At 45.8% G+C, this 11,431-nt stretch overlaps 1 protein-coding gene across 1 annotated transcript in view; it reads left to right on the top strand.

Annotated features, from left to right (window-relative positions):
* CAMTA1 (calmodulin binding transcription activator 1) overlaps positions 1–11,431 on the top strand; it is a 296,954-nt gene that overhangs the window by 236,620 nt on the left and 48,903 nt on the right. Inside the window, exon 7 of the mRNA XM_075721708.1 lies at positions 9,242–9,382. Coding sequence (XP_075577823.1) covers positions 9,242–9,382 — 141 coding nt within the window. The remainder of the gene's footprint in view (positions 1–9,241; positions 9,383–11,431) is intronic.

The following is an 11,431-nucleotide window of genomic DNA, read 5'->3' on the forward strand; positions in this document are numbered from 1 at the left end:
TCAGATTGGGTTCCAGTATTGGGTGTGCCATGAAATTCTGGAGCCAAGCACATTAGTTTCATCACATTTTTGCATTAATCACATTCTTTCACAGACTTCACAGTTTGATTGCCTGATGTTTCCAAATTTCTCTGCCCTAAAGCAGATTTGTCAATGACTTAATGAAAGCCTTGTGCGTGGTGTCACTGGTGAAGTGACAGTCTTGCCCTTTTACCTCTTCTGTGTTGCAGTTCATCTAGTTTTATTCCTCTAGAATTGGAAGCTGTGTGAGGTTTTGGATGATTCTTTTGTTTTCTTGGTTGCTATTTTTCTTAAGAATTTCATGTTTAAGACAAGTTAGTGAGGATGCAGCCAGGGCATGCGTGGAGGTCCGAGGCCAAATGCTGTACCTGCAGGAAGGTTTTTGCATCCTGTTTCAGACCATTGATGCCATTCAGAATCAGGAGGAAAAGCTGATACTAGTTCTACCTTTGGGGAAAAAAGTCTCCTCCTGGTCAGAGGCTAGTGACAGCATCCAGTTCTTGACTCGCTGAGAACAAGTGCTCTTTGTTCAAGTCCTACTCAGCCTGGACCGGAGTCAGGTATTAAAGCTTTTGATCTCTGTCAGGTATTAAAGCTTTTATATCAGAATCTAGGATAGCAGAGAGCCAGTGGTGTGGCAGCCAAAGGCTGGGAGCATGTTCTCTTGGCCGTGTGTGCCTGGAGAACTAAAAGTGATGTGGCAGATGGCTGGCAGGGAGAGAGGCATCGGCCTGAGAGTCCGAGCCAGACAAATACATCAAACTGGTTTTCCTGAAATGCAGAGGGACCCTGACTGGGATGAGCAGGGAGTTTGCTCACGTTCCTTGCATCCATAATTCACCCACCTCCCTCTTCCTTCCCCACTGCATCATCCCAAAGTCAGTCCAGGCTTCCGCAGGTGTCGGGCAGGCATGCGGGACCGGCACGGGCCCCTGGTACCGGTCTGCGCCACCTCCCTGAGCAGAGCAGCCGCGGAGGTCTGGGCTCTTGGGAGGTGGCTCCTCCTGGCCCGGTCTTGAGGAAGATCTCTGCAAACCCAGAGCTTCTTGACTGGCTTCAGTTTTTCCTAACGCTGTGACTCTCCTTGCACTGGTGGTTATGGATGAAAAAATACCTTTTCGGGGTGGCCATACAGCTCGGAGAGTTCATGTGTGTTTATGGAAACACCATTAACTTGTTCTAATGTAGCTGGTCGGTGAACTCATTCAGAGACTGGAATTAACCCATCTGAACATCCATGAAAGGTCACTGCAGATGCTCTGAGAATTTGGGGGTTTTTCCATGTCTCCAACAAGTTGAGACTGTAAATAATTAATCAGTCTGAATTCAGGTTCATGCCTTCGGATTTTTGGGTTTGTTCTCATATATTTGTCACCTGCCTTCACACCAGGACATGCATGACCTCCTGGCTGTCCTGTCTGGGCTATCACCGTTGGCTTGTCAGACCTCAGTCTGGCAGTCCTTGAGGCTGAAGCAGACAAGCCCGGAGGGGCTGGATGCACTATTCGTGACCTCCAGCAGGATGATTCCTCTCTCATTCCAGGCTAGGAGATGGGGCGCCTTCTCTTAGAGGTGTAAGCGTGGTCAGGGAGTGCAGGGAGGGCTGCGAAGTCTCCACTGAAACATCCTGCTGCGGAGGGCGGACCTGTGACAATCTGACTGTCGGCAGCGTCTGAACTGGTTGTCTGATTCAAAAGGGTCACTCTGTGTGTTGCTTCTGTTTGAATGCAACCTTTCGGGACATTTGTGCAAAACGAATAGTGATAATACATGAAAATTCTGCGGGAACGTTGTCCGAGGCACCTGTAAGTCATTTCAGGATGCCTGGTATGAAGAATGGGCCTCAATTTGGCATTGCTTTCCCTTTTCCCCCCCGCTTGTGCCCCATTACAGTCCTGCTTTGAGATTTCTCTAGGCAGATTAGCAGATGTCCTTAGAGGCATCTGGTGGTAAAAGCAAAATGCAGTGGCAGAATCCAGCACAGCAGAATTCTGTATATAAACTCCATATGATCAGCAAGTTGTGGGCCAGCTCATGTTGGGGGTTTCTCCAAATCATCCCCTTTTGGCTTTCTCATCCCTCAGCTGGCAAAGTATGAGTTACAAGCTCACAGCTGGTGCTACGTTACAATCCTTGTTTCAGGTCCACTATAATTAAGAGCTATGTTTCTTTCAGAAAAAAGCTTTTTTCATTCCCCTGCTGCTTGGAAACCGAGTACTTCTGCTCATGCCGCCTGCTCGCAGCCACAGCTGGGGAAGCTGGAGGTTTCACATGACACCCGTCAGACTTGATTCCTTTGGGTGTAGGCAGCGCTTGCCTCTCCCTGAAGTCACCAATTCTCTCTGTTCTGCCTGTGTGAGCGAAACGATCTGGGGCTCTTGGAGGTGACCTGAAACTGCATCCCTGTGTTGTCGCAACCGGAGGGGACATGAAACGCTCGTAGCCCAGAATGGAGTTTCAATAGCAGTAATCGGCATTAATATGGTTTGAAGTGTTGAGTTGCTGGGTATTTTTATCTTGACTTAAATTTATATTCAATCTCAGTAATTGTGTTTAAGGTTTTTTTTTAATATTTGATCTTAAAAGATCAGTTGTACAACAATGCTACGTGGGATGATTTTTTACCATTCCCCAGCTGGTTTGTCAGAGCTACAGAGTGACCCTCAATGGAAACTGAAGCTTGCCAGCTTAGTTCCAGCTGACCTCCATGTAAAAAGTAACTTAGATTTTTTTAGAAGAGTTTGATTTTAGTAATGCGGATGTCCAGTTTTGCCTGGAATAGTACTTAGATGTTACTATAATTGGCTGTGGTTTTTTATTAAAAAGGGAATACAATAGTAGGTGCTAGATAGGTTCTTGCATCCCACCAGCCTCTCAGACTTTGAGTACCTCCCACTCACACCAGCGCATAGCCAGTATCGGCCACCTGCTCCATTTCTCATCTTCTTACCAAGACGCAAGCGTGGTGCTCTAAACACGGGTCACACAAGAATTGTGCCTTCCCTCTGCCTCTTGGAGCTGTAGTGACCTTTATGTGCCTGGGGAGCTTGTTCCCGTGCCTATATGGGCCGCTCCTTAGGAAACGTGGTTTCCCTCGTGAGTGAGCTTTACCTTTTGTAGAAAGTTCTGCTTTGCCCAAAGAACAAGACTAGCAACTGTTTTTCACCTGGTGCTTTGGGCAGTCTTGCAGCTGCGTGCGGAGGAATCACAGTGCAATAATCCTGCTAGCCGAAACCGGGTGGTGATAGTAATGCGGTGCGGAAATGAACTTGAGGAAAGCTAAACCAAATAGTTTCCTGTCCCCATAAAAGTTGGCTAGTAAGCAGATGCAGCAATTACAGAACCTCTCCGAGGATGCCATGGGCACGCCAGCCTTGAATTTCCCTTCTTCCGTAGTATTTTATCTCCCCTCTTCGCATTCAGCTGTGGTAACGGTCTGCTCGATGCTAGGGCGTCTGCTCGGGTGGCAGTCCTCTTTTCCTGGCAGTTCCACCCAAGACGTTAAAAAATACCAATAACGATTGTCCGTGTGTTTAGGACGGACTTTGACGCGCGCACAGCCCTCCGCGCAGCCGTGGAGAGCATCCAGCGTTGTGCGGTTGAAGCCTGACAGAAGAGCTGGAAGTGCTGCCCTTTCCCCTGTGCCGTGCTTATGAAGAATATTTTCCCCAAAATCCCCCAGCAAGATTTTTGCTTTAAAAAAAGTTTAAAAAAAAAAAAAAAATTTTTTTTTTACTGGAGCTGAGCGTGCGGGGGGGCCGCGGCCGCCGCCTGTTCCTTATCCGCTGGCGCCACCTGGCGGCGCGGGGCGGGCACCGCTCTGCCGGCCGGCGCCGGGCCCGGGGGGGCCGGGGGTGCCATGGGGTGCCCGGCGTGGGGGGGCCGGGGGTGCCATGGGGTGCCCGGCGTGGGGGGGCCGGGGGTGTTAGGGGGTGCCCGGTGCGGGGTGCCCGGGGTGCCATGGGGTGCCCGGCGGGGGGGGGGGCCGGGGCGCCATGGGGTGCCCGGGGCCGCAGGAGGGCACCGGCGGCTGATGGACCCGGAGTTCGGGCAGCAGCGGCGGGCTGGACGAGCAGTTGCAGCCGCGCTGGCCTTTGTGCTGCCCGGGGCGTGGGGCGCTTGGCTCTGTTGAACGTCGGATACCGGCGGAACTGAAATACGGCTGGGGACGAGCACCTTCGCGCTTTAATTACGCTACGATTCCAGAACGTAGCCCATCGGATCAGAAATCTCGAGTCTTGCGGAAGGGAGCAGCCCAGCCAGAGCAGCTTTGTCCTGATTAACATGTCAAAGGGGAGAACTCCTAGCACGATCTGCTTTTTATTATAGGCGAGCACCGAGTAGAGGGCTTAGGAGAATGGGCTGAGGGAGTTCGCTTCGGCACTGTTCTTTCACGTGTGAGCAGCCTTGAACTTCAGGTGGCTGTAAGTAAAATTTGCCTTAGCTGTACATAAAAGTCGCAGAAGCCTCCCTCCAAGCAGCTTCGGAAGAGTCACATCCCGCTGGTCCTCTCTGAGGGTAATTAAAGCACATGCGCTTCCCGCTTGCTATTGAGCATCCAGTTGCATCTGAGTAAACCTTTACGGAAAGGTCTCATTTTGGAAGATAGGCTTCTCCTTACAGAATGGCTAAGAGCAAAACAGCTGTACGAGTCCTTACAAAGACATTAAAGTTCCAGAAGTGTTACAAAGAAATGGCGAATGTGCAAGGTGATCTTCCCCACCCGCGTCCCCAGCAGCGAGGCTCAGGAAATCCTTCCTTCGCAACCAATAACAAGTGGAAGTGGAGGGCTGGAAAATCAAAGCTGAATTGTGTGGGGGCGTCTGGATACAAGAGGATAAATCTAATGAAAAATCTCCTCTAGCTGAACTAAGAAATCAGAGCAAGGCCTTTACTTCTGTCAACACCAACGCGTCGAAGATTGAAGGCACAAGGCTGCCATTTCCAATTGACCATTGCCATGGAAACAGCCTCCCGGTGTCAACAGTTGGTGGAGCGGGATGTAGGAAGCAAGGCAGGCTTTCGTTCCCATCAGCAGGCTGGTAGGACAAAGGACCCCCTTGAGCTACGGTCAGTGCTTGTAGGATTTTTAAAGCGTTTTCTGTCGGTCGGGAGCGGCCGAGAGCAGGACTCTGACGCAAGGGTTTGCAGAGGGCCGTCCGAGATATGTCAAGAGGGAGAGGCAAACAGAAACCTGACCTTGATTATTCGAAATGTTCCAGCTCTGTCAATCTATCTAACTTCTCTGTTTCACGTGGGAGTTGTCATCATTGTTACTCAAAAAACCAAAAGATGGGCCCTTACCTGTCGAAATGGGGCAAAGGAGTAGCACGTAGGGTGTAGAGAATGGCTTCATCATGTAGTGTACATATACATATATGTGTAAGCTGTGTTGTATGTATGGGATACAGAAGAGCAAGAGCTTTGGAATAGAAATGGGAAGCATGAAACGGATGCAGTGGCAAAGAGGAACGTCTAAGAGCACTCAGAAAGGGTGAAATGATCAGATTTAAATGTGGGAAGGTATTTTAGGGACAGGTTTTGCTTAGGGTGGACGAAACCCCAGAGAGGGAAATGGTCAGGGTTTTAGCTGTTGACGGTGTTCAGTCTGGAGCGAGGGTTAGACAGCAAGGTAGCCTTGAGGTGATGGGGAGGAGGAAGATACCTGCAAGGCTGGAGGACTGAGTACCACCAGCAGAAGCAGAAGGCAGAAGTAGCCAGGGTGTTGTAAGAAACCTGGACAATCATATTTTTCTGTGTGTGAGTTTCCTTTGGCTTCTGAGCTGTCTTTTTGCTGGTAATCTACATCATTTTTCATTCCTTTGCTCATGATAGTCAGACAAAGTCCTGACAGGGCTAACAAACGGGGAGCTGCTGGGTCAACATAGGAAGGTCATTTTTATTGCCTTTTCTTCAAAAAGAGAGAAGAAAAGAAAGACAAGAAAGGTGGGAGCCCATGCTCACAAAAAGAGGTTGGAGGCGTTTGTGCTAGGAGCAGCGTTAGGCAGCATTAGCACTCCAAGTTGTGGACTTTCCTCCAGCCTCACTTCTCTTCTTCAAGCACCCTGTGAAATACCAGTAATTCTCCCCGGCTCCACTGCCTCAATGCTAGAGGCGCTGTGCAGAGGGTACACGGCAAGGAAGATGTTGCTGCTGTCATGCAGCAGCTTTTAGATCAGTTCGTGGTATCACTGGAAAGTGTTGGAGCAGTTCACAGATTTCATTTTAAATTATAAGGAAATGCAGAAGGAGTCTGAACAGAAATTCAGATTAAAATATTTCCCAGAATTTCTGTTAAGCTTCAGTCTTTCTTTCCTTTTTTTTTTTTTTTTTTTGTGTTCCCACATTATGACTATATTTAATCAAACGTAGTTCTACAGCGGTTTCACTTTTTGAACTGCTAAGAAACAGGAAGAGCGTGTGGGTATGCTTTTTATTAACCTTCCTTTCATAATGCACTTTCTTCCCTATAGAATTCTCCTTTCCTGCTGATTCATTATGTGTCAGGAAGCCAAGCGTGACATGTTAAAAGCCATCTTGATAGTATTTGGTATTCAGTACTAACAACTCGCCAGCTCGCAAGAGTTTTTCTTTAAAAGAGGGAGGGAGAAAAATCTGCATATTGGATGTGCCAAGATAGTGGATAATTTGCATTAAGCATCCAGACATTCTTTTTTTGCAATCTGTCACCCTTCACTGGCTTTTTATTTTATAACCTTCGTAACATACAGGGAGCATAAGCACTAAAAAAAGTCACACGGCGTGGACAGAACCTGGAGCCGGAGCCCTGTAGGATCGCTGGAGCAAGGCTAGAGAAGGACCTTTCCTCAGCAGCTGTAGACCCACAGTGGGACTTGGTTATACTGGAAGGACCTGAAAATAATAGGCATGTTTCTATAAGTATCCAGCTATAAAGCTGTCTGTTATTTCTTAGCTTCCAGCTCACAGCTGGATTCAGACTTAAGAACCACCATCATGAATGCACAAACCATGAGACACGATTCATTCACCAGACTTGCCCCTGTAATACACTGTTCATCACGGGATTTAGCAGCAGTAGGGAGCAAACTCTGACATACGGCTGTAAAATAGGCTTTCTACACCTAGCAACACATATGTGAGCTCGCTTCTTTAGCAAAGCATTTCTGAAGTAACCAGAAGTAACTTAATGCAAAGTTTCTCAGTAATAATTACTGTTTTGTAACTTTATATAGTATAGGCAAAAGTATTCCAAATACGTTACTGCATTTTAATCTCATTGTCAATGTATTTTTTGCAAAACTGCTATTTGACCGTCACTTACAAGGCATGACATCACGTGTGACAAAATAATGTACCTAGAACAACAAAATGAATGCGAGTGGAGGTACTGAAGCGGTAAGTGTATATAAACTTAAACTTGGACATAGTAACAGATACTGACTGTTAAGAGGAAATTCAAAATTGCGAATGTACTAGAAAGCAAAATCTGTTGGGTACAATAACAATAGATGTGGTTGTCAAGCAAGCATAGAGGGACTCATTACTAAACTAACTGCAGCAGTTTAAATACTGATATGAGGAAGAATACTTGTAAACCTTATTTACAGTATTTCTGCCAGTTATCCGGCCTGGCCAATAAAAATACAAATTCTGTAATATAAAACTAGACTGAGATGAGATGCTGATAGGCAAAGTAACATCAGTGGGTGATGAGGCCACACAGCAACAGGTGATAAAAAAAGCAGTAAAACTGCTTCACAGAGCAGAACCAGGAATTCTGTTCCACCGCCTGCTTCTGGAGTACTAAATAAGCAGCATCAAAGAGGAGAACAGGAGATTCATGTGATAGCCTGCCTCTTTGGCAACGGTCATTAGCTGTCATAAACGGGCCTTCATTTGCTTCTGCTTTTCTCGCATGAAGCAGCTTACAGCTCGTTGCTCCAGAGGCTGCAGATACTTCTGGCTGTATAGCGATTATCAGCCGATGTGCTGTCACCAGCATTTCCCGACCTCACATCAAGGACCTTCCCCATGCAGGGATCTGTGTATTTATTGCTTAATCCTACAAATTTGAAGTCCGTGGGACTTTTAACTTTGATTCGGTATATTCTGGTTAAGGATTTGAGAATACAACGTGCAAGGAACGTGCTTTGCTAGAATATAACACAGACGCTCCTGAAAAGAAGCAGCTCTTCAGGCCTGAGCTGCCAGGCACGGGGATGTCTTGGAAATGATGCTGCCACCAGCCAGCACTTTCCAAAATCTGCAAGTGAGCTCTAGTGCACACAAAGAATAAATAAATAATATGCACATATAAATTGCTTGGAGAGACATTAAAGGAAACAGAAGATGCTTTGAGTCAGTTCTTACAGAGAAAATACTTTATCAAACGCTATTTCCATTGTAAGTCAGGTTGAGAATATCACTGTTATGTGAAATTCCGCATCTAAAAAATTCCAGGAAGGAGACTTTATTAGAATAATTTATGTGTGTGCAGTTTGGCATTCTAATTTAAATAGCTAACAGGCCAAGAGAGCCCTCAAGAGACCTTCAGTTTGCAACATGTTCTGCAACAGCACCCTCCTGTCCGTTTTCCCAAATTACTAAAAAATTGTCTGAGTCTGAGGAGGAACTCACAGTGTCTCTTAGTGACTTCCAAAAAATGAGTCAGTCTTCACTGCTGCCAACTAGCATCTGACAATGAAGACCTGGCAAAAGGTTTGTATTTGCTATTATACTAGCATGTTTTTGGCTGCTGGTTTTATTGTAAAACTAATTAATTTTATTTTCATATTAGACAGAAAAAGATTACAAAATGATCCTTGGAATTGTACTGTTTTACTTCAGTGAAACACAAGTATTCTGTTGCTTTCAGGTTTTTAATGAAGGTTATATGCACTATGCAGACAGTCCTTAGAATTTTTCAGCTTAGTTAAAGAGCCACCATTGACAGCAAACTGAAATAGAGAAAGATATTCTACTGAGGGTTTGGTTTTGGGTTGTTTTTTTTTTTTTTGTCTGTACGTACCTAATCCAGGAATTGCATTTCGAAGCCTATGGATATCAGGGAGCAGAGAATAGTAAAACAATAACCGTTACCATTGCTTTTTGTAGGTCTCCTTCAGTTCTGACAAAAAGCAGCAGGAATTAGTTTCTGCTGTTCTTTTGGAGTGGCTTTTGATGTTTTCTGGCATGTTTTGGAAGTTTCTGATGGGAAGTTTTACTGTTCTCTTTGCAGTTCATGGCATTAAGTGGACCTGCAGCAATGGAAATAGCAGTTCTGGGTTCTCGGTGGAACAGCTCGTGCAGCAGATCCTCGATAGTCACCAGACCAAACCGCAGCCTCGGACACACAACTGTCTCTGCACTGGTACCTTGGGTGAGTACCTTGTGAGGACACAAAATGATCGCAGCTTAATCCAAACTCGGAGTAGGGTTTGTAGTACTGAAGTGCTGAACAGGCTGTATTGTGAAATGTTGAGATACAATGAACTCAGAGGAATGACAGAAGAAGTCTTGAGCATGAAGAGATGCAGCTGGAACTTCTGGAATAAATGTCTACACTTTGTAACGTGCAAGTTCTAATAAATGTTCTCTATATGTGAACTGCTCAGAAAGGCATATTCTCTTCTACGTGCTCAGATTTTTTTACTGAAGCCTCAAAATTTGATGTTCTTCCAACTTCACCCTCTGAACTCCTTGCCCTGCAGTCCACTTGGCTGAAGAAAATGGGCTTAGGTGGTTAATTACAAGGTATCACTGGGATAAGACAGGTTTTATTTAGGTATCGTGAAAATACAGGAGATTTCTTTCCTGTAAAGAAGATGGCTTTGTTCTGAGTGAGACTACGACAGCAAGGAACAGCATCCTTAGTATTAGCATTTTATACAGAGTGGGAAGCCGAGTGATTCACTTTTCCAAGTCATCTGCTTTATAGCCACCCCTTCCTAGTACTTTGGTCAAGTGAAATATATGACACATTAATTAGTCTTTAGCAAAATTTATAAAGGAAAGCTGTCAGTGCTTCAGAGGGTTTATTTTTTCTTCTTTTTTGGGGCAGTTGCATTACACAATCAAGATTTAAGTAAGAAATGATGACCTCTGAAATACCTGAGTTTGGATTAAAATTCAACCCTTAAGGCTCAGCATTTGATCCAGGGTTGCAGATCTGAACATGAATCCTTTTATTCTTCCCTTTGATGTTTTGTCTTGTGCTAAGTCTGCTGCGTGCTTTTTAACATAACAGTATGGCTTTGTTTTGTAACGGCTTGCACACTGACACATACGTTCCCAATGCCTTACTGTCACCCGCAGAGACGGCAGCATGAAAGCCTCTCCCTTGTTCCTGTTCATCTCTATACCTAGGAGAATAGAGAGATTTAATATTGCATTTAGTCTCAAAAGCACTGTCCTGAACTACTTTAAGCGACCTGATTCAAATCCTGAGCACATAATAGAGAAGTACCCCTTCAAGGGCAAGGAACAAAGGATTTAGCAAATTGCAGCAGCTACATGGACGCCTGTGTTACCCCGAAGATGGCATTTATAATTGTAGCCATTAGCTATAAGGCGGAGGTTTCTTTCCCCCTTTAGTCATTATACAGTACCATAATTAATGTTTTTACCTCATTCTAGGGAAAATGATTCAATTAAGGAAAGAAACATCAAAAATTCACGGGCTGTTCTTTAAACAACAGAAGCAGTCCCTGCACCAGCGTTTGTGGCTGAGATGCCTTTGCAGACAAAATTGTTTACTTCATCCTACTCCATTTCCAAGCTCCCAGGAACTCGGGTGATGTTTCTCTGCTGTCAGGCCATAAACGCGCCAGCTGGCCGAACTCCATGGAGGGTTGTCTTCTGGTGACCTTTGCTTGAGCGTTCTTCAGCCGCTCCGCTACTAATCGTGCACTCTGCATGTGACCTCTCAAAGTACAAACTGTTTATCTGTCAGCATACAAACGGCTTAGAACAAGAGAAATGCATCACCGTCCTTATGGGAGGGAAAGCCTTCTTTGTGCTGGCTAATGTATTACTACTTTAATGATGTGATTGGCAGCTGTAATAGACACAATGATGAGAAGAAGATAAGGGTTGCGATCTAGGCAGCAGGGTGATGCCAGGGACAAGAGCACGATACGACATCTGTCACCTACAGATTACCAGTCAGCATCCAACCCACGAGAGCAAGTTGTCAAACCACCCGACATCAGCCAGCATGAAGAGCCGAGCGTCTGTGTCACAGCAGTCTGAGGTCTTGTCCGTGGTGCAGATGAAGCAGGGCCTGCGAGGCAGAAACCCTCTGCCACAGCTGACAGCAGCAGCAGCCCTTGATTTACAGACTTTGCACTGAGATTGGGCATGTTTAAATAACTCCAAAACTGGTCATATGTGCTGATTCCTCTCCTCCTAACGTGCTGTGTGATGGGGG

The sequence above is a fragment of the Pelecanus crispus genome, chromosome 15, assembly GCF_030463565.1.
Source record: "Pelecanus crispus isolate bPelCri1 chromosome 15, bPelCri1.pri, whole genome shotgun sequence".
Classification (NCBI taxonomy): domain Eukaryota; kingdom Metazoa; phylum Chordata; class Aves; order Pelecaniformes; family Pelecanidae; genus Pelecanus; species Pelecanus crispus.